Source organism: Lissotriton helveticus, chromosome 1_1 (genome assembly GCF_964261635.1).
Source record: "Lissotriton helveticus chromosome 1_1, aLisHel1.1, whole genome shotgun sequence".
NCBI classification, from domain to species: Eukaryota; Metazoa; Chordata; class Amphibia; order Caudata; family Salamandridae; genus Lissotriton; species Lissotriton helveticus.
This window is the reverse complement of record NC_136057.1, coordinates 2090273393-2090297297: the sequence shown is the minus strand read 5'-3', so window position 1 is coordinate 2090297297 and position 23905 is coordinate 2090273393. Positions and strand designations below refer to the sequence as shown.

The 23905-nt window shown below is 41.9% G+C and overlaps 1 protein-coding gene across 1 annotated transcript in view; it reads right to left on the bottom strand.

The window, feature by feature from the left end:
• LOC144756160 (vitellogenin-A2-like) overlaps nt 1-23905 on the bottom strand; it is a 74268-nt gene that overhangs the window by 27879 nt on the left and 22484 nt on the right. Inside the window, exons 10-19 of the mRNA XM_078645743.1 lie at nt 23739-23904; nt 21717-21842; nt 16992-17210; nt 14482-14705; nt 14270-14367; nt 13300-13424; nt 12875-12976; nt 10692-10811; nt 10411-10600; nt 10168-10261 (exon numbers count right to left, since the gene is read on the bottom strand). Of these exons, the coding sequence (XP_078501869.1) occupies nt 10168-10261; nt 10411-10600; nt 10692-10811; nt 12875-12976; nt 13300-13424; nt 14270-14367; nt 14482-14705; nt 16992-17210; nt 21717-21842; nt 23739-23904 (1464 nt within the window). The remainder of the gene's footprint in view (nt 1-10167; nt 10262-10410; nt 10601-10691; nt 10812-12874; nt 12977-13299; nt 13425-14269; nt 14368-14481; nt 14706-16991; nt 17211-21716; nt 21843-23738; nt 23905) is intronic.

Here is a 23905-nt window from a genome sequence, read left to right as displayed (position 1 = left end):
TTAATTAAGGTGGATGGGGTATCAGTCACATTTGTAACACAGCAAAGCATCCGCCAAACACTAAATCAGACCCTAAGTCATACTTAGAGTCTGATTGAAAATTGTAGATGATTGAAATCAAAGTCTGTCTGTCTATCTGTCCTCTGATTATCATAAATGAACAATTTCCTTTGTAGAGTAACTTTAGCACACCTCACACAGTGAGTGTGGGCAGCTCCCTCCAAAATGTGTGGTGGGTCATTCAGAAGTCTGTAAAATATGTGACAAACAGATGACTTTGTAAACTTTGATACTTTACAACAATGCGCATTTTGCTTGTTTAATTAACCAATACAAAGTGCAGCCTGCCCATTTAGATGAGACAAATGTGTAGCATTTCTTATGTCAGGAATCAGTATTAAACCATTACCTAAAATTATTTATAGCATTTGGTTACTTTGAAACTAATTTCTAACTAGCAAGTAAAGGACCATCACAGAATTATGTTTTTAGAGTACTTTTCAATAAACAACAGATATATTGCAATACACAGTGGGGATTTCATGCACAATGGAAGAGCAGTGTAGTATAGTCACGTAAATCCAACTCACAATTAAGCAAGTGTACAGAGTAGTTCAGCATAGACCTTAAAAGCAAGAATTGTAAAATTGTGTTTCAGGTACTGCAGTACTATTTTGCTGTCAGATAAATTTCCTCCCTCTCTGCATTCCAATCTCATTTCAGAACACCAGATACTGCATTACCAAGCCCAACACTCAATCTACAGGTTCTTTACTATTTTCAAGCAATAAATCACTCCTCACCCTCATTCCTTGCAACACTGCCATTTGCCTTGACACATCACCTCTCATACCTTTTTTGGATAATCAATTTTAATGGGTTTTTTATACAATCACAACCAATAAATTAAAAAACAGGCAAGAGGCCAGCTACCCGAGCCATGTACAACATTCCTTTTACAAACATCAGTGCTAGGCATCAGGAAACAATTTCTAGGTCCAATCCACAGTATTTCCACAATTTAGTCCTGATCTTGGTGTGTTTTTGTGGACATCCCCTTGCTGCATAGATGGGGGTCTTGTTGGGTGCACCAGCCCAACCCTTTGTGCCACTATCTAGTGTAGATGGATGTGGATACTTCTATAATCGGGCTAAATCTCTTTTTGCCACTAAAGTGGCTATGCCCATCATCTTTTTGTTTTCTCTGGTGATACTCAGGTCGCCCAGGACTCTTAGTAAAGCACTCTTTGATGTAATGGTAGTGTGATATTCTAGGATTCAGGACATGGTATTGCCCACCCTTCTCCAACAACGAGTAATAAGGATCTACAAAGCCAAGTCATGTGATCAAAATGTGTGCCAGTTTGGCTGCAGAGGGTGCAGGCAGAGGTTGGTGTCTGGCCCACTACCCCACTAGCCATAAGCGTTGCAGCATGGGGTACGTGATGTGAATGTACTTAATTTGGGTCATCTGGAGCTGGCAGGAGATCCATAATTCATGGAGGGGCATTCAGACATTGTACCAATCCATGTCTTCAATAGGGCCCACTGAATAGTGCCACATGCATCTAAGGACGTTTACCTCAGTAGGTTGGGAGCATTGAGTAATAAGGTTCCGTATATATTGGGAAAACCCCCTTCTTTTCAAGAGCCCCCTTCAGGAGATTGGTCTAGTGGGTCATGCTCAGGTCGGTTCATCAACTCCGTTTTGCATTCTGTGCGTGTCAGAGCTAAAGGTCTTTATGTAACTGGGTTTTTGAGAGGTTGAACTGTGTCTGTAATTCCTGAAAGGAGCTTAGACCCCACTTTCCCCATATGTACCCATGAGTAAATATCCTGATACTGTCCCATTTGGTGAACCCCTCCAAGTGTAAGGTTTGCTGGACGAGGCACTCCTGTCATAGGGCAGTCTGGAGGGCCAGTCTACTCGACCATTCTGTTGAGTGTAATGTTGTTCTCCAGGTAAGAAACACCAGTTGTGGCATGTCAGGGAGGGTTTGGGGAATCGGGTACCCATATAGCAGTCCCATCACCTTATATGATGGGTCGTTCCAGCGCCCGCGCATCCAGTCATTGATCACTAATAGGTGGGTGACTAGGTGGTATAGTTATATGACTGCCATCCCCATTCATTGGTCACATGTTGAGAATTGGCATTTGGCCATGAACATGCAGGGGGCCCATAGATTGGAACGCATATCGGCAGTCAGTTTCATGAATTAGCTGTTGGGAATTTTAAAGTCAAGTTCTGAAGAGAGTAGAGAAAATGAGAGGATCATTATTTTAAATAGGGCGATACATTTTAGTATATTGAGTGAAAAGAAACCCAGCATATGAGGCCTGTTTTATTTATTTATTTGTGTATTTTATAAAGCGCACAGCTGCCCCAACGGGGCGTCCCGGCGCTGAAAACTCTGGAAACAGGGGGCATAGGATCAGGAAGCCAGGTTTAAGAGGAGAAGAGGTGGGTCTTCGGGGGACTTACGGAATACTGATTCTGTTTGGCAGGTGCGTAAGGCTGCCGGGAGCTTGTTCCAACGCTGAGTGGCACAAACCTCAAAGGTTTTTCCTCCTGCACGAGATCGTTTAAATCGTGGAGTTTCCAGGAAAAGTAGGGAATTGGAGCGTAATGCCCTGGAGTGGACATACGGTCGCAGGCTGTTTTCATGTTGTTGGCTAAAGGACTGAGGTCAGGCCCCATGTGAGGTTTTGTTTCAAGAGCCAGCATAACCCCCAAGTATTTAAATTGGTGTCTTTGGATTGATAGATTTTCCTTTCAGGAATTGTCTATTGGGTAAGGAGGAATTATGTTTTATTGAGTTGAAGTCCTGATGCTTGTCCTTAAAGGGTTAGCATTAACATGCAACAGGGTCCCCATTAGTGGGGTTTGTTAAATAGAGCAGGACATCATTGGTGTATAGGGCAATCCTGTCTTCAAACCCCTCCCCCAGTCCCAGCCTGTAATCTGGGTGTCCCATCGAATCAGTCTAGCTAGTGGTTCAATTGTGAGGGTGAAAAGCAGTAGGGAGAGCAGGTTCCTGTGTGGGTTCCTCGTCAGATCAGGAACTGGTCATACAGGACTCAGTTAGCCTGCACTACTGAAGTCGGGTGGACAAAATGGAGCTACACAAATGAGCAGAAGCAAAAGCCAAAGCCCATGCTGTTAAGGACCTTGTCTTAGAAGGTCCAGTCTAGAGAATAAAATGCCTTTATGAAGTCAAGAGCAGCCGGGCACATGGGCTTCCCAGGCACAGATGAGTGCCAGATGTGTCCATATAATACAGTGTCAGGTACTGTGCTCCGACATCTAGCTGCAATTGCCAGGGTGAATGAGTGTGTCCAGAAAATAATTAAGTCTGAGGGCAAGGAGCTTTGCAAAGATTTTGAGTACTATATTTACCAGGGAGATGGGGCAGAAGGCTTCACCTTTGGATTTAGGATTGTTAGATTTCGGGATGACCACGATGATCAAAGAGTCCAACTTTTCAGGGAAGACCCCAGTATCTACAGTCTCTTGATATTCCTCCAAGACATGTGGGTCTAGCATATCTCGATACTTCTGATAATATTTGGAAGGGAATCCTTCTGGTCCCAGGATCTTTGCAGTATTTTGTGCTAGTATTACCTCTAAATAATCATTAGTGACAGCAGCTCTAGAGCTGCTATCAACGCCTTAGTAATAAGGATGGGTATGCCTGCCACCAATGGGGCATGTAGTTCCTCTGGGGGACCGAGATGGTGGTCATATAAGCCTCGTTAATAGGATGCAAAAGTGTGCACTATTTCCATTGAGGTGCAGACCAGTCTACATTGGGTCACTTGCATTGTGGGAACCACCCGGGACGCTAGTCCCTGGTGGCCATCCAGTAGAGTAGTTTCCCATTTTTGCTGCCATATTCGTATACACTCTGTGTTTTTGCCCTCCAGCACCGGCAGGCTTCCTACTGGGTCAATTGTCATAATGAGTCTCTCATATGTGCTAGTTTCCAATGAGACATATCTGAGTCCTCAGTCATGGCACGTCTCTCCATTCGGAGGATTTGGTTTTCCAGCTCTGTGATCACTTGTCTTTTTGCACCATCGCAACATCTGACAGGATTTCATTGTCCTCATATGGTGGTCTTAACCGCCTCCCGGAGTATGGCGGAAGAATACACAGAATTCTGTTAAGTGTCAAAGTAAGCAGTAATCTCTGTAGCCAGGAAGTCCGTACATTATAAGTCTGTGCCCAGTCTGTGCCCATTTAGGTGTCATAGAGGTATGGAGCCTGAGTATGGTAGGCAATACTGAAGAGTGAGTGGCCAGATATGCAACGTCAGAGAATTTTGGTGGCTAGAACCTGTAGATAGTTTTCTGCAGGGAGTAAGAGTAGATCAATATCATTGCGAGATTGGGCGGCTGACATATGGGTATAGCCTGCCTGTACTGGGTGTCTAATCCTTCAAATATCATAAAACCCTAGTGCGTCTATCCAGGTCTTCAATTGAATTGGTTGGTGGCTGCATAAATATTTGGGTGGGTCCTGAAGCATCCCTGTTATGGTCTGGGGGCATTAAAGTCCCCTTCAACGATAGACCTACCCATTGGGTACGCAAGGAGGACTGTCATGGAGGGCAGCTGAGGACAGGTAGGGCAGCACGTACATGTTGAGGAGTTTGTAGTGGTCTATGAGGCATCATCTATCCCCACAAGCGGCCTAGGTTGTCATTAATGCAGTTAATCACTTTTATAGGAAAGGATTAATGGAGAAGAATAGCCACACCTTGTAGCCCCTCACCAAACAAGAGTTGTAGACTCTGCCATAGCCAATCTACATAGGAAAGGACAGGCAATGCCCATTAGGTGTGTCTCTTGTAATATTAGGATCAAGGTTTAAAATCGTTTGACTGTGCTTCACCACTGCAGATTGTTTTATGCAGCCAAGGAGACAGATGATCTGGGGGCATCCAGGACATGAGCCAGGATTCCAGAAACAATTCCTTAATCTCCGTCCTATTGTGGATTCCACCCTTTCCTGGGAGGACCGAATGGCCTGCAGGATGGTAGCGAGATCTCCATTTTCCAAGGGGAACTGCGGGAGAGACGTGCTCTTGGGGGTCCAGTCACACCAGAGGAAGGAATTGCGTATCTGTCCATTTTAGATTGGGTACCCATACCCTTGTCTTTTCCCATGATGCAGGACCCACTCAATATTGTTACAGGTTGCAGGGGTGGAGGCTAGGTTGAACAAGGACTACACGTGTTTCTGGGGACTGGTTGATGGTATCTTCCGACGTGTGGTATGTCCAGGACTCAACCAGCATCCCCCATGGCCCAGGCAAGAGCGGCAGACTCAGGGGATTTCTAATAAGCCTCACCCTGGAGATCTGTAGGGATGTGGCCTTTGTGTCACTGAGTTTTCTTGCTGAGGATCAGATGTACTGGTGTCCTGCTACTGGCCTACTTACTCCCGGAGGGTATTTGACGGGGAGGGTCACCACGAGCATCTGGCAGCCTACCCATGCGTACTCTGTTGGGGAAGGGAAGGCCTTTCCTCCCAGGATTAGTGGCCTCCACTGCAGCCTGCTTTTTTGGGCCCAGCATAGGCCGTCACAGAAGTCCCCCACCTTGCTATGTGCAGGGGACATAAGGGCCACTGGAGAATGCATCCGGTGCCCCAGCCATGTGGGTCTAGTGCGGGCTGGCATAGGAATGTCAGGTGTGGCCGGGGGTGAAGGGTGGGATTAGATCCATCTTGCTGGTGCCCCATCGGCTACCCGCTTGCCAACTAAGGAGATCTTTGAGGAGGGTGGGTCAGCAGAACCAACTGGTGCCTGACTGCACGTGTTTCCCTATGTGGGAGGGAAAGGCCTATCCTCTGATATGCTAAATGTTTCCCAGGCTGAAGTGGGCCCTGGCAAATGGGATGCCTCCCACAGGGTTGCAGTCCCACTTTATCGGGGACGTGAGGCTACCAAATAGTGTGGCCTCGGTCTATCACCCACCTTATGACTGCAGATAATGCAGGTTGGTGCAGGCAAAATCCGTAGGGTCAGGAGTCCCCCAATTGTCGGGATGTGGTCTCTCTCAGCTGCAGCACTCTCTCCTTTAATTACTGCAGCTGTTTTGACATTGGTCCTGTCCTACAGAATATAGCAGGCAGTGCCTCTGACCTAGGCTCAAACAGCGTCTTGGATCCCCCTTGGTACGTTGATAGACTCTCCCCGGGGTCTCTTGTGGGGGACGCAGGTTATTGGTGTTGACCGATTTGGCTGGGAAAGGAGGCTGGTGGTGGATTTGGGAGGTGGTTGTGAAGTGCAATCTACATCTTGGCTCTCCTGGCCAGGCCCCCCCCCCCTCTTATTCTTTTTATGTAACACTCACCCTACAGTTTTTTTACCTTTCACTAGCTTATAATATTTATGGTATAATGTGCACCCAACTGTATATTACACATGGTCGATCAAGCTTTTAGGCAGTCAATTTATTTACACACATGCAGCGAGTCACTATGTAGTTTTGTGGCCATATAAAGGCGCAATTACATTCTGGGAATAGTAGTTTTATCTTTTCCTTTGCAGAAATAGGAAAATGATGACTGTGTGCACAGCTCCTGCTCCACCAGGACAAACTGAAAGCGTCCGAACTAGGAGGACCTTTTTGCTCCTAGAACGTGTTTCATGAGTCGTGAATAGGCTTCCAATAGCAGCCTTAGGAGATTATGGTGCTGTGAACATAAACACAATGTCACAAGGAAATGGAAAATAGAAAGAGGATTGCATGATAAGGACCACAGCTTCCACAACTGTTAAACGATAGCAGGGGGTGATAAGGCAGGTGCCAGCAGGAGAATTCATCAGTGCTCAAAAGAATCCTTCTCCTTTAGCTGAGATCATGGAGGGGCACGAGAGGGTCCCTCACACACAGTGGCATGTAGGGAAAATGGTGCAGTGACACCACTACTCACTTCTTGTAATTTATTATTACAAGCTAATAATGAAACAGTTCTTATTGCAGTCATATTCTGAGGTACAAAAGTTCCTGTAATGAGAAAAACTAATCACAGGATATATGTGTCGATAAAAGGCTTTCACCTATTATTATAAGTAATTAATTCACATAAATAAAAATCAAACATTAAAATACAAGTGAATCTTTGAAGTGGCTATAGCACATTGTTGGGGCAATTTTATAAAAGGCTTGGCAGACGCATCCAATGTACATTGCTAAAGTTATGGCCTAACCCGAATGTTCTGCAACGTTTTTTATCAACTACTTGAAGAAACCCATTTATAAAAAGCAATTGACTTTTAGAATTGATGGACTAGAATATGACATTCAGTTTTTACTTATCTAAATCGATCAAGCTTTTAAGCAGTAAATTTGGTTTTAGGAAGGGAAGGTTGATCATATTGTGGTTTTTCTTTTGTATCTGTATTGCAATAGTTTTTATTTGCCTATAAATAAATGATTACCAAATGTAGCATATTGTGCCTCCCCTGACTGTGAGACAATCATTTTTCCTAACTGTGTTTATGTGTCAGTGAATGGCTGTGCTTTGTTTTATAGAAAACCGATTTCATGGAATACTATTACTGAGAACCCACTTCAACTAAACTATTTAATGGAAATTTGTAGGATGAATGGCATTTACCATTTCATAGAAATCAATTAGAAAGCCTTTTTTTTCGAAATTGGCTTTTACATCCTTATTTCTTAAGGTATAAATGCAATGGTTGCATTCAGAAACATTTTTTCTGAGGTATTTATTTCAGTGCTTTTCATCAGGGGACTTCAGATTTATATCTTCTACATTTTCAAACAATTACTTTCAAAGTTTTAATCCGATGACCCCTCACTGCGCCTGACTAAGCACCATATATCATTGACTCCTTCACAGTTCTGACCCCTAAAACCTACCACCCCAAATAACACTCAAGCCAGATCTTTAAAAATCCCTCACCACCCCTAAATACCTTTCATTCCAGACTCCTATAAACCACTTATCACCCATAAAGTCAACTCATCTCTGATCCCTAAAGGCACTTTTTTCACCCCCTGTGTTGGTAAGAACTGTATACCATAGTTAACTTTTTCATAGCATGGACTGCAACCATTTATCCATTAATATTTTATTATACCTTCTTTTTCAATTGCTTTTGTTGTACCTTCCTCATTCCCTTAGAGTAGGCTTTCAACATGGCTCATGGAACCCGCGGGAAAAAGAAAGATACTTTTAAGAGGTTTTTCGTTTGCATCGATGACTTCCACTGAACCTATTTTTGTGGTACTTTGGTATAGCATGCATCAAATGTCTGTGGCCACTTACTCATCAGCCTGCCCTAGTGGCCCCACTGGCTAGGTGGACTACGCTAATATAATACTATTCCTCTTTAAAGAATGTCTCAAATTAGTACTGCTTACTGCCTAAAACTTTCCTATTGCCCAAGACCCACAGTTGTAAAGATTATTGATCAGGCAGTTGGTAAATAAAGGGGCTACCAACTTAATTTTCTATACCCTTTTCTCTGCCTGTCCATTTCAGCACACTGAGAAATTGATAATATCCCTAAACTATCATCAGTATCATTCCCAATATCCCTAAGCTATCATCGGTATCATTGGTTTTAATAATAAAAGACAGATGTTGTAAATCTCTTCAAATATGTACAATTTATAGAAATCAGAGGAAAGTAGGACGCAGAGATAGTATGTTTCTAGTTTCAAAACTCTTTTGCCATTTCACTAGGCCAATTAAATGCTTTTTAGAAAACCCTGTGAGTTTGGAAAACACTTTGAAAGAGCTTTTGTGCAGGCATGGGATATACTGCACACATGAAAAAAGAATAATAATTACAGCTTGTGGGACATTACCTTGAACACATCCCTGTCTTTCTTGTAATCTTGAACAGGTACTTGTGTTTTTTCTGTGCTCATGAGTTTTGTAGGTTCTCATACCAAAAAGACCTTTCTCTTTAAAATTCCCTCTTATTTAATAAATGTAACACTCAGCCGATAAAGTGTTGTGTCTACAGTTGAAAAGGGGTAGGGCTGAACCACTCTCCTTCTAAGTGACACACACTCTATGAAGTCATTCAGTATTAACCGGCTCTGCCTTTATTAAACATTGCCTCTCCTACTTTTTACTGAGTTCAAACATTAAACAATAAATGTTTTTCTCCACTTTCAAGTATGCCAATAACATCTTAATGTTCTGAGAATCATGTGTCTTCTCTTTAATTTCCTCCCATTGAAAAAAATGGCTGTATTTTTCTGTTATAAATATGCAACCTTGTCCAAACGTCACTAGGAACAAGATGCCTGGTGTTTATAAATGTGATTCTTGTAAATGGGATTACATTTAAATGATGAGCTTTATGGGATCCCTATAAAAAGATAGTTAACTCTTTAGTTCAGTTTCCCCCCATTTCAAACAGTCAAATTTAAACACAGCAGGCATCTTGCTCTCAGTGACTGGTAGACATATTTATAACTGAAAAAAACAGCCATTATTTTTAAATGGGAGAAATATAAGGTGACGAAAAACGTTCCATATCATGAACATTTTTGCAGAACATTTTCTGCACTTTCAAGTTCTCCCATTTAAAAAAATGGTTAAATGTTTGCATTATACATGTAACAATGCCATATATGAAGAAAGGCATTCCAGTGCCTCAAGTACAAACGTGAAGGCTCTCAGTTAGCCATACACATTTATCCCATTCATACGTACATATGTTCATGCATGCCAAAAGACTACACTCTCACTGACACACATGGCAGCCCTGTCATGGTGCCTCTAGTCAAAGTATTTTGTTCAAACCATAGTATAAGGTTCTATGGACATTAGGCTTAAAGTCGATGGAGCTGGGCGTGATGGTTTCTGGCAACAATGCCCAAGTTGCTTAGCCTTCACTATCTCATGATGATTTTCACTGATCAGAAGAAGCTCTCACCACAGAAAAGGTCGAAGACCCCTGACCTAGACACACCTGGCTAGTATTTGGAGCCTAACTGTAATATTTGACTTTTTGTTATTTAAAAATAAATCACTAGGATTATGGCAGTTTTTTCAAATGTAGGTGGAGAAGTTTAAAAAACAGTCACCCTGGAAATTAACAATGATCATTTTTCCCACTTAAATTTCTGTCAGTTTTCATTGAAGAAATGATTGTATATTTATTTTACCTTGGCGCTACATCAGCGTGAACCTGGATGTTAGACTCAAGAAGCTGAGAAAGGCTGAAATCTGAGGATGGAGAGGGAGACACCTTCACATCAGCTGTAAAAGAAAAAATAGTTTTGAAACAGAAATACAAAAACATTCAAAGCAGGCACATATGTCTGTGAGGCACTAGTTCAACATTAAACTGTTGTTCCCACCACTCTTTCTTGAAATAGGTATTCAATAAATTTATTTTAGAAACGTACTGTTAATAGCAGCATTCGCTACAGCAGCAGAATATATGCTCAATTCCATGGGCAGGCCAACACAGGTGGGAACGATCTGTCGAACCTCAGCTGCCAACACTGGTTGGGCATATTGCCCAGCAACACCATTAAGAAGTTTGTTGATAACAGTCTTCACCATACTGTGCCTTGCTGCTGGTTCATTGAGAGCCTGTGGTAAATGAAAGAAACCAGAGAATCGTTGAATGAGAGGTACTGCTGCTGTCGAGAGCTATGAGAATGCAGACTAGAGCTGTGGTTACCTTAATGGCAGTCTGAATACATTCCTTGTTAATGTCAAGGAAGGCCATCTCCTGACCAAACAGCTTGATGTAAGATGAGATTAATGGGGCATCTGCAGGCAGTGCCTTAAAGCCCAGCAGCTGTGGAGACAGAAAACACAAGTAGTAAGAAATAGAAACTGCTTTATAAAATCAAATTGCTTAGTAAAACTAAGTTCACTAAGAAATTAGCGTATGAAGTAAAGCTCTTGAAGGTGGGTACCATTTGGGTTGGCACTTCATAAGCTTCAGCCAGTAACTGGTTCCAGCGCTGACTCTACTGGGCCTCTCAATTTAACTTAAATCCTAGCCAGTAGAAGAGGTGCACAGAATCAGTGTGCACGTGGGCTTCCGGAAACCTGTTGAAAACTAGGATGAAGTGACACTCTCAGCTGCTTCTCTCAGGATATTTGCTTAAGGACCCTCTGTCTTTGCTGCAACAAGAGAGACATGTCATCTCCCTGAGAGAGAGTGCTATATGTTCTCAGACCAGCTGTCTACTATGTGTTGATTGATATAGTCTTTGCATGGAGAAGTTTGGTCTCTGGATGCTGCTACATTAGAAAGGGTTCTTAGGATACTTATTGCAGTCCCTCACAAGACCTAATGCAATTGTCGTATATGCAATGTGACCTTTTGCTGTGGAATTTGTCACCGCAGTAGTCACACATTAAATAACTGGGTTGCAAGATCACCTATGTTTGAATTGTCTCCCCACTATTGCCAGAGAATCCTTCCACCAGTTTATATAATGGAAACTATGGAGACCATTTAGAGTCTGGCAGAACAATTATCCTACTGCAATACAGCACTGAAGTTTTTAATAAGGTAGCGTTTCTGACCGTAGAACCTCAGCAGGCTCTGGCAAGGGAGACTCCTGATCCGGTCACTCACCTTCTACACCCACCTTCCACACCCTATGTATGGTGCTAACCGAAGTATAGACTAAGTATTAGCCACCTGGTCAATCAATCAATCAGGGTTTTGTAGAGCACACTACTCACCCGTTAGGGTCTCAAGGCGCTGAGAGACCCTAAGATAGAGTGCATATACCTTGCATGCCAAGTGCATTGATTTGCTATTGCCCTCCTTAAGCGCTTGTTTCAACATGTTATGTTGACTGGCAAGGATGCATAGTGGTTGGTTGGTAGTTAAGCTTTCCCAAAGTGCTCATAACATGTTATCAGAAGCACTTTCATCAATATGCAGTTCACCAACAAGGCAGAAATCTCTACCTATGATGGGTTGTGCTCTGCCTGGGAGGTACGAACAAGGACCTCAGGTGCAGAGTGAGCTCTAAATTAGCTAGATTATGTGTAACTGTCTTAAACTCAGATTTCGAACAGTAATTGCACCTAAATACTTGTTCATATTGCAACACTGTAAAATGGAGTGACCCAGTCCATTTAATGCCTTAGCACATTCTAGTCTGACAAAATGAAATTTCAGACACAGAGCAAGAAGTACCTTTTCCAAAAGGCTTGTTATCAATAGAAAAACCCATTCCAGTATCCCTTCTTCATGACTCCAGAAGCAAAGTTTAGTACCCTTGTTCTGTTTTTATCCACTTTTATTGTAAATATGGTTTGTGCTTTGAGTCGGTCTCACTAATGTAACTTGTCAGAAAATGAATAAATGGTACATAAAAAAGGAGATGCGTGTCTATGAAAGATTGATTTAATAAACATTGTTAGGATCAATTTAGTTTTATTGAAAATTGTTAAATGAAATTGTAGTGTTTCCTAACATAAGGCTTCAGAGGTTCGCGTTTTTTGAAAAATCTTCTGATTTCTGGCATATGCAGCCAATCCTGACAGCATTACCACATCTGCATCCAGCAATAAGCCGCCTATCGGTAGATTTACATTTGACTGAAATCAGTGGGCTTTATATTGCTGCTCACCTCTTACTCAGAACCAACATTAATTGCGCAATTTTAGCAAAATAAACTGTGCAAGCATTACTCCTGTGAGATTCAATAACTACCTGAAATGGTTAATGTTATCATTAGTGCACATAGTGTGAACTTGTGAGATGCATTTGGTGGGAGTCTGTTCTATGCTTGACATGCATTTACCGACTAAAGTAGACATGGATGTGTCATGGTATTTATGGAGATCTTGCCATTAAATAGTAAATTCAACAGATGGGAATGAATGCCTTACCGTTTTTACAATCTGCTGGATTTTCTTGTGCATTGGATATTCAGCAAATGGAATATTCTGTTTCCTGAGAGTTTGTTCCAGACCTTCTGCCCGGACAGCAATCTAGTAACAAATAATCAATTGTAAGGTTCTGTATGAAGGGAGTGATGTATCAATTAGGAACATGTTGAGCCCTGATTTGGTATGTTAAGAATGCAATAAGTATTCACTTAAAGAGTCAAGCGCAGAGGCGGAGGCATGTGCTTGTAAGTTTGAGTTTGGAATGTAATGCCTTTAGTTTACAAGGTTCCTCCTATCGCCTGATACTCTGATACACACTTTTAACTAGATCTGCCTTTGCTTCAGTTAAAACGATAATCCATCCATTCTTTATTTACTGGTCTAGAAGTCTATTTTTTTTACCGGAACAGTCTAACAGTCTTTACCTCTAGAATATCAGCCTCTGCACCAGTTATGTACCCTCGGGTTTTGGCAAGTAGAAAGACAGGGAACATTGTGTTAGCGCTGTTCATGAACAAGACATCTGCAGTTGCTCCAGCCATAAGTGCATCTATAGTGAAAGAATAAATACAGGTTCTTTTTGAAAAGTGGCATAGATGGTTCATCTTCCTGCTGCTTTATTGTCACACTCCAATATGGCCATGACAACTGAAGATGCTGTACAATATATCACGTTTCCAGGGCACTTGCACTTAATAATAACACTTCACGCCATCAGGATACAATAGGTTGAACTTACATTATGCAAATAATTCAGAGAATGCTGTCAGAATATATATGCTCAGAAAGACCATATTTCACTGCTATTTACCACCTAAAGATGCTGATCATCAATGTTGATGTATGAGGAATGTGTTATTGGCCAACTGAGGCACACATCACTGAGTGGTGTCTCAACCTGATCCAATGGATTTCACCTTAGCACTGTGTGCAAGTAAGTGCTCCCCATACTGATTGATTGTCACTGTCTAGGCATTTTATATCCTACAAATTTTAGTTTGAATGGCTCCTTTCTGTCACCATCAAATATGTGATGTACACTCAATAGCTCAAAGAGTCCCCAAACACTACTTTGAATGTGTGCTCTAAAGCTAGGAGTTAACATTTTTTCAATTTGGGTTACTCCAGATTTTCATATCAGCGATTCTTGGAGTACTCCTGGTGTCAACAGGAAACTGTCTACAGCCTGTCCATGTGGAATGTAGGTATTTAACAAAATAAATTGTATTTGGTTGAACTGTGTCTGTGTCAGAGCATTGATAATTGGTACTAAAGGCAATCATGACAGTGAATGAAGGTTAGAAGCTAGTATAGTTTGGGAGAGTTGAAGACTGAGCCTCAAAACAACTCAAAAAGTGAGTGATCATGTATCTTGTGTGCATGTTATGTACTTACATTGGAATGAACCGAAGTGTAAAGCTTTGCTGTAACGATAGCTCATTCTGTCGAGCAGGGGGTTCAACAACTTTACAGCAACACTGGAAGCAGCAGCCCTAAAAGAAATAATGTTAACTCTCTGTGAGGTCTTGTTAAATATGAGCTGGCATATATGATCAAATTTTATGATATGTTTCTATCCATAACATAACTTCTACTTTGATGCTTACACTTGATGGAGCGATGGGACTTTGTTTCTGGACAAGGCCTTCATCTGTGAATAGACGAAACTTGCGAGTTGCAGGTTGACTTTGCTCTCCTTTGATGCAATGTTGGCTATGGTTGTTACTAAGGCGAGACCAGGCTTGGTTTCAAATAGAACCACGGAGGCCATCATCCGGACTTCGGTTCGAACCCGGCGGTCCATGAAGATCTGTAAAAGAATTTCCTGAACCTACAGAAAGAAACATAATATATGTATTTAAATATCCAGGGCGACTGACTCCGGAATCTGGGGATCACGGTTCAATCCCCAATGCCGGCGGCAGATTAGTCGAGCACCATGTGACTCTGGGCAATAGCTTGCTTAATCATCCCAACGGCCCCCAGCGCTTAGAGACCCTTACGGGTGATTGTTCGCGCTTTACAAATGTGGATTATTATTATTATATGTGTTACCTTGAAATAATTTATGTTACCATAAAACACAGTTTGTTCCCTCTAATTTCATATTTTGGTCATTCTTACAAACCTTATTTTTAGTAAATGAGAGCTTTGTATAAAAAGGTCATACACCCTGTATGTGAAACTGTCAGGTATTTGGAACACTATTTTCACATACAAAAGTGTAAGTTATTACAAGATAAGGATGAGGATTTTCTTAAATTAAATTTAGAGACTCAATATATGTAGGATTAAGAAAACAAGAGCTTGTAAGAAAATGATTCAAATTAGAATGTTCTATTGAGAATTACCATGTTTTCCCTGAGACAAAATCACGTTTCTGCCCCCATCGATATTCACATATGCATCAGAGCATTTTTCCTATATTATGTTTGCAATTATTGATGAATTATTGAAGTAAGGGAAATAGTGGGAATTCTGGTGTTACTTTAGTAGACGTCTGCTCTTATTTCAAATGTCATTAAGAATCAGTTATCTATTGTGTGTCTTTATAATGGTTAAAAGCCTATTACAAAATAAGCTGCTGTCTGTAAAATGTTGTCAGAGCTATGACACACTCTATTGTATTATATTGGATCTCCAGTGAATTGCACGTAGGAGGCTTTGTTTGTGATATTTTATATCAGAAAACATCACTGAAGTAAAAATTGCCCGCTTCTTGGAAAGTCTTCCAGAAACCCTGACAGAGAGAATGACAGTATTTGTAACCACCCATCCAGTGTACTATGTGAGCATATTGAATTACATCAAGAATGAATACATGCCATAGTTCTGAACCTGCGGATGCAGGACTGGGCGACACTGGGGATGACGAGCGCAAACGGAACATAGCCCGAAACTGGGGTTCGGGGGTGCTCCCAACATACCTACAATGGAGAAATGACATGGATGGCGCAATGGTGGCAGAGAGAGCAGTGTATGCAGACAGAGGATGCCCTACGAAATGGTCTAGGATATGGGGTAAATGGAATGCGTTCAGGGGAAATATATGTGAACCCCCACAGGTAGAGTCAACCTCGGATGCCAGCTCATAGGGGGTACCTTGTCTACAGTAGCTCCGTTTGGCCATGTTGCAAATGTGCTAAGATGGAAATGACATTGACTCAAATGTTTTTATGTATATGTATGAGCAACAAATATGGATATTGTACTGTATAAAAAGAAACACTTATGATTTAAGTAATGCTGTAACCATAAAACACCTGGACTATGTTTGATTTTGGTTCAAAAACGCAGTAAAAAATATTATTGAAAAAAGAATAAATAAATGTATACTTTAACTCATACTATGTTTAACATATGTGATCTATTTTATATTTGTTGTGTTGCTTTAAAATAAGGCATACCTAATGTAAAATTACTTCCAACGTGCCTGAACAATAAACATATTTTTTAGTAGAATCGTTATACTAATACTGATAAGTATGGTGTGCATATAGAATGCCACTACATTGGACCTACACAGACTTTCCATGGAAGGGTACATTGAATGTTATTGCTTGGAGAATACAGTAAATAAGAGAATGTTTTGTTGGCTAATTAGCAAAGGTTTATGTTAAATCTGAGATATATTCAAGCCACTCTGTAAGTGGGATATTTACTGACACCAAAATGAGATATAGGAAAACTTTACAAAAACGTCCAGAGATGAAAGTAAGGCACACAAGCACGTATGAAGGCACACACACTCAGATGTCCTGTCTAGTATCATTCTATTTGAACAACATTTGGAAAGACATCTATGAGAGACATTGCCACTTGTGCATGAAGTGTAGCCAAGATCTGAAGGATAAATGGCCCTTTAATGACCCAACAGACCATCAATCAGTGCACATAGCCACAAATAACTACATTATTCATTGTGTTTTGTGTAAAGATGAAGCTTCTGAGCTATTCTAGGTTGTGTATGGTGCTTGTATGTAGGCAAACCAACCCAGTCAAAGGGATATTGAATCAAACATTGTGCTTACGGTAAATTGGACAATTATGTTTTTTGAAGTTGGTATGTATCATTGTATGATGGTTGCTTTGACGAATCTTGCTCCTTGTCTCTTACCCTTCTCGGATCCTCCTTCACAATGTTTCTCAAAGCCATCACTGCATCAGTCTGGATCCTGACAGGCAGCTGATAAGCACTGGAGGAGAATCCTGGTAAGAACTTCTGGATGCGCTTGATACTGGCTGGCTGTCCTGCATTCCCGAGAGCCTTAAGAGCCAGCGCCATGTCCTCTTCATGGGCATTGTTGGCTGCCTCAGCTGCCAAGTCATGGAGGGGCTACAAAAGAAACACATCTAATGCTCATTATTTTGCCTCTCTTTCACTGTCACGCTCTCCTGCCAAATCTTTATTTGTACTTTCTTTCATATATTAATTTCATAAAGAATGATAGAAGGACATCAGTCAACAACATAGCTGTTTTCCACCCAGACATGGGGGCCTATTTATGAGCACCTGTGTCACTTTTGTGCCACCGCAATCTAGGTAGATGCGTCACTTCGTAAACCCTGCGCTACTGCCGGAGGGAAGATTAATTAAGGGTCAGGGAGGTGGGGGCCTTGCAGGGCTCAGAGCCTGCACCGGGGAGTTGGAGAGAAAGAGAGCCGGGGACCTTAAGGGACAGCTTAATTTGTAACCGGTGCTCCTGGAACGCTTGCTCTAAAAATAGGGAAAAACAAATATATGAGCCTCTGAGACTGTTCCTGAGAGCTGTACAAGTTTTATTAGAAGACACAGCTTCTAGAAATATTCAATGATACCATAAAAACCACATAGTACTTGGTCCTGTTCCTAGCATTCTCTTGAAAGTCGCTTGGACCAGTTTGGATTGCAGTGAAGATAAAACAAGGTCAGAGAAAACATAACATTTCAAATGGCGAAATATAACTTTGAATGCACAAAGGAAAAAGCATTTCATACAGCAGAATATACAATAGAGCAGCAGAGCCTAAGTACATGTGACAAGGGATTCTCGAGTAACCCTTGGGAAAAACTCCTATCCGACACCCAAGTGCAGACGAGGAGTAGTTCAACAATATTCCTGTTGACCTCCTTTTTATATTGTTCAGGGGTGAGAAGCCCATGGTCACGCCATCTCACGTCACCTCGAACCACTTGCCCTCCCATCGTCCCTTACTGGCCTACCCGGTACCTTCCCATCATAAGTGTAGATGTAGCCCCTTTCTCGTAATTGTGGCACGTACGCCAGTCTAGACTAAGTTCCTGCCACATTGACTGGAAGTTTGTCATTAATTTATCATGGACGACAGAAATGTGTTATTATTGCTTCGAAGGATTCTATTCATGCGTTTATGTGCCAGTCTGTGATACTAATTCGCCACATTTATCCTCATTTACCGGACGGCTTGAAGTGGGAACTTCCCTTTTCCCCGTTCACAGCTTGTAGGTGGGGGGCCTGGGGTGTGTTGCAAGATTAATGAGGAACTTGAACTTTATCGTTCGTGAACTTAGCATAGCATACAGGGTGGGGGCCTAATGGAGGAGTGCGGAGCCACGAAGAGAAGTGGAGCTGGGAGAAGCTTGGGTCAGACCTGCTTTCTGCTTCTGTTTAAGCTGAGAGAAAATGGCAGTGCTCAGGCCAACTTAACTGAGGCCTATAACTTCCAAGCAGCAGGGCCTACACAGGGGTCATGCTGAGCAAGTGATAAGAGTGTCCTTGGATAACTATATAGTAAAATATTCTCCCTCCGTCATTCCCCCCTCTGGTTCATATTTGAACCAATCAAACATCATAAGAACTGCATACTTAGCTGGAGATGGGGGTAGTGGTCGGGGCGAGTTTATGAAGAAGTAGTACCTAATTCCTCACCTGGCCCCCCTAATCCCTTACACATTGTCTCATAGGGATGTACCAAGTCTCTCCCGGAGAGAAGTGGTGGGCCACTATGTACCGGGGCCTGGTACTGACTTTCCTGAAGGGTCCTGCGCTAAGTGAGGGTCAGGGATGGTAGGCTCTATGTTCAACACTGCTATCTCTATATCATCCCCTTGTCCCCTGTGTATACCTGCGTACACATCGGTGTAGTTCATCTCAACTTCCTTAGACCCTAATCTTCCAACACAATGTGTGTTCCAAAATACAACAGCAACAATACACATAGGGTAGGCATTACAAATGTTAGTACTGCAGACAGCCATGAAGGCATCCAGTCTAAGTTGGACCGATTAGCAAAAAGGTCTGCTGTTGCACCTCCGTCCTCATGCATCTTTTGTCCCAAAATGTCCAAGTCCTTAATGGCCTTTTTAAGTGTTACATTGTCCGCATCATCGGCCAATATCAAGGCACAGCAGAACGAATTTCCCACTTTTGTGCATCCACCACTATTCATCGCAGTTAACTGGTTTAGAACATAGCGTTGTTCCAGAACCATGAGTCTCAAAGGTCGTAGTTCTTCTTTCACGGAGTTGAACCCATCACGGGTGTTGTTGACAAGCTGCATCAGCTCGTACCTGGTCACTTGGAGCCAGCCAGCATTGGCTTTGGTCTGGAACAGGGGGAGAACGCCCCCGAAGGAAAGTTCAGCATCGTTGAAAATTCGAAATTCTTGTGGAATGCCCTGAAATGGGACATGTGAGAAATACTTCTTGACTTTCTTTTTCTGGTGGTGGAGCAGAGTGACATCATCTGTCATTGGGTGGGTATGAATGTGAGAAAGTTAGCTGCTGGGACAACCAGATGCAGTTCATGCATCGTCACGATGGAACAAAGTTCTTGCCATTGGGGAGGCAGCTGCGAGTAGATATTTTTTCCGCAGATCCAATAGATGTCCATGAGGATGGAGGTGCCGTACTTCAGGTTCGAATTAAAACTAGTGCTGTTGCAATTAGTTTGTGGACTTAGCATAGCATACAGGGTGGGGGCCTAATGGAGGAGTGCAGAGCCACGCAGAGAAGTGCAGCTGGGAGAAGCTTGGGTCAGACCTGCTTTCTGCTTCTGTGTAAGCTGAGAGAAAATGGCAGTGCTCAGGCCAACTTAACTGAGGCCTATAACTTCCAAGCAGCAGGGCCTACACAGGGGTCATGCTGAGCAAGTGATAAGAGTGTCCTTGGATAACTATATAGTAAAATATTCTCCCTCCGTCATTACGTTATACCTGCACCATGTATAATGTATGCAGGGTGGGCGTTCTCCCGTAAGAAAGGGTCGTAGGAGTGGCGCAGCGAAATCTTTGAGATTTCGGTGCGCCACTTCTAGGATGCCAATGCGTCAAAACCTCACGCCTGTCTCATGGCAGGCGTCATGGTGATGCAGGCTCTTTCACATGGGGTTTGCCCCATGTGAAAGGAACATTGCTGGAGTTGCATCAGGCTTCCAACACAATTCCAGCAATGCACCACTTTTTGCACCGGCAGATACGTCAGTTATACTGACGTATCTGTGATTCCTTGCGACATGATGCGTCATACTGTAAATATGATGCATCATTGTTGTCCCAAGGAGGGCACACTGAGAAGTGGCGCATCGCTCCTTTCATGCAGTGATGCGCCACGTTTTGTAAATGAGGCCCATGATGTTTTACACAATGAAAGTGAAGCTTGAGATATCAATGATGTAACTTGGCAATCAGATATGAAAATCCCATTCTACTGACGTATTCATCCATCATTTTATATCATGTAAGCTCCCCCATGAAAACCACCCATTATATTCCATAAATGAGCAATGCAGAGGAAGTAGAGTCATGGGGAAAATTGTACAAATATACCCATTCCTCACCTCCTAAAGCCCTCCACTGTCATCTTGTGTATAAACATTTTTATTGCCTCTTTTTTCCTTAATCTAATATGATAAATAAGTTGTTTTCATACTACCATTTCTCACAATAGTCTTCAAGAGCATTAAATAGAAGGAGTTACTATTAGCTAATTAAATTGTGCTCAATTTGCCAACCTCTGAAAAATGGAAAGCTGATTTGGACTTATAGAGATTTGTCTTAAGATGTCGAGATAGCTCACAGAAGTCAGAGGTAAGCATTTACCTCACTGAGTTGCCAAACTGCATCCTTTAAAAAAGTGGTGAATAACATTTTGACTTCTGTGGTCCAACACTTAATCGTTACTGGAATCTGGAGACTCCAACTGAATCGTTATTGGAATCTGGGGACCCCCCAATGAGTCATTATTGGAAACCGGTGACTCCAGCCTACCCATTGGAGATGATTTGAACCGCAAAACAATACACTACAAATACAGAAACAAGCCCTAATCAAACACATTTGATGCACTTGCTGTGCTCCCATGAATCAATATGAAGATACTAACTTAATTTGTAGCCTTCAATGCCAAATGTATTCACATTTACAGATTTTTTACATTTTGTCACGTTTACATTTTGTGTGTTTATTTACATACACTTTAATAATCTATTTATTATTTAATTTTCTCAGCAGTTGTAGAACCCCCCCCCCCCGCCCCGAGGAGTCCCCAGACCACAGGTTTAGATAAGAACCACTGCTTTAAACTATGTGGTAAGTTAAAATACCCAGAAAATTATTTCCACCTGGTACATTTGTTTAAGTACGAGGGTGTGCAAATAAAGTTAGGAACTGTTTTAGTATTGGTGCTTATTAGGAGGTGAGGACATAACATGTTTAATTCTGGATTTGATTCAGCACTTTCTACTGGTGGTACTAAGGGACACAAAATGGTCACAGATACTGTTTTTGTATGTTAATGCATATACATTAGCGCATAGGTTGAATAAGGAACACTAATGGTGTAAAAAAGAATCATTTTCCTGGTCAATACTGAAAAGCTACTCACGGATAGAGCTTCCTCAGGACAGGAAGAGTGTGCACCACAGTACTTGTTCACCATGGACCCGTACGCCAGGATCGCTGCCTTGTATACAACAGGGGATTTCTGATGTTGCGCCACTTTCATTAAATCCTGTAGGGTTAGGGACAGAGGTAAACCATTGGCATGTAGATCATGTTTATTTTATATGTTGTGGATATTTTCATATTTTTGCAATTATGTACAATGTGGATCAAAATAAGAGATGGGAAACACATTGCAAAAACTAACATCATCTGATTATAGTATATAGGGCTGCACTCTAGAGAACAACCTTTTAACAACTGATTTTTAAAGATGGGACTTGGTTGACATGAGATTTTGTGCTCCTTGTTGCACTTCATACACAGGTAGAACAGAGGCTAAGCAGCTAAGAATATATTGCTGAGCCCAATTAATTATAGGTGTGTAATAGCACCGACATGGTGAATTTAAAAGGCATTGGTGGCATGGAGTTATGGGCAAAGCAGTTCTAATACAGTCAAAATTAGAATTTCACTTGTTGCCAACAGTATGAAATGCAGAAAATTTGGAAAAAATATCTATGCTGAATTCTTCCTAAAAGTCCTCTTTAGACATGACAATTATAATTGCATCCTAAGTGAGACATTTTTTACAAACTGCCTCTAGCAGCAAAGTGATAGATGGAATGCTAGAATTCATTTTAGCACTCAAGATCACTCTGGATCTGCATTCCAGTCATTGGTGTTTACCCAATATCTAGCAGAGATCAGTCAAATGAAAATCCGTGATTAGCCTGTTCTAATGGGAACAGTGCAGCCCAAACTACCAGACAGGCCATCGAAGAGAGAAGCAACCCGCACCAGTTGATGTGGCACAGTGGTCGAAAGCATGGTTTGGGTTGCTTGTGTTCTCATTCAGAGGGGATGTGGCCTGACAATTCAAGCTGGACGATTTATTCTGTAGCAGGACCAAAGCTGACTTGCATAAGGCTGGTCTCTGTCTGAAGTTGATTGAAAGTAAAACATGGGGACTGGAATGCAACTCTAGTGCTTATCAGTGGCTAAGGTTTTTTGCAAGCATTCCACACATCACATTTATGGTTTCCTTCATACATTGCTGTACGTACTACAGAAAAATCCAGTCTTGGTCCTGTGCTCATTTTTCCCCAGGATTGAAGTAATTTCTTATTCAGAAGGTGTAAAAAGGGCAATCAATTGTGTTCTCGTTCAGACCAGGCCTGGTAGGTTGGTATTTATTGTTCCTACCGAAACAGGACCAAGGCTGATTTGTACGTCTGAAGTGAGTTGGATTAAAATCTTGAACTGGAATGCAGCCTGAGTGATTAGTAGTTGCTGAAACATTTTGCAAGGACTCCAACCGTCTTCTTTGATTTTTTTCAGTTTTACAAATTGGGCACTAAAGTAATTCAACTTCAGACTGGGAGTAAGTGATTACTAAGATACATTAAATTTTTAACACTGCATTTCCAATGGCCCCACAGTTTATCCTGCTAATATGCCCTGTCCCAAACTGCAAATCATTCTTGACCAAGAAATCAAAAGAGCCAGGTTCTCCTCACAGACAATCAAAGTTTAGCAGTCCATTGAGGAAGGGAAGTCACATGAACCACAGAGGGGTGGGTAAATTAACTTACCCTTGCAATAAAAAATATATCTTTAGCTCAAGAGGTAATTTTGAAAACAACTGTGGATGAGTACCCCTAGGTAGTCATGTGTCCTGACTATTGCTCCAGTTGTTTTACAGTAAATAGGATCCAAGTCAATGGTACTGATTACAATAATGTTGTAGTTTGTTTGCATTTCAGCAGAGGTACCTGTTCTGTAACACTGATTAGATAGTATTGCATATATGTTGACCCAGGCTCCAGTTTGGAGCGCTATTAAGTGAGGGTGCTTGGGTGTTTTATCATCCATTTACCCTAAGTGATACAACATTGTCCTCCTCACGTGATTTATACAGAATATGTCCTTGATTATGAAATTACAAACGTCTGAGCTGACTCACTTGAGCGACTTGTAAGGTCTGGTGATCTGCTTTGGTGAACTGGACAGCCAGAGTGACAGCCTGGGCTGCCTCCCTGGGACTCAGCTCCTGGTCGTGGATCTTCTGCTTGATAACCTTCAGAGCATCAATAGTTCCCACTGCTGGGATGGCATTCAGCAGCCAGCGTC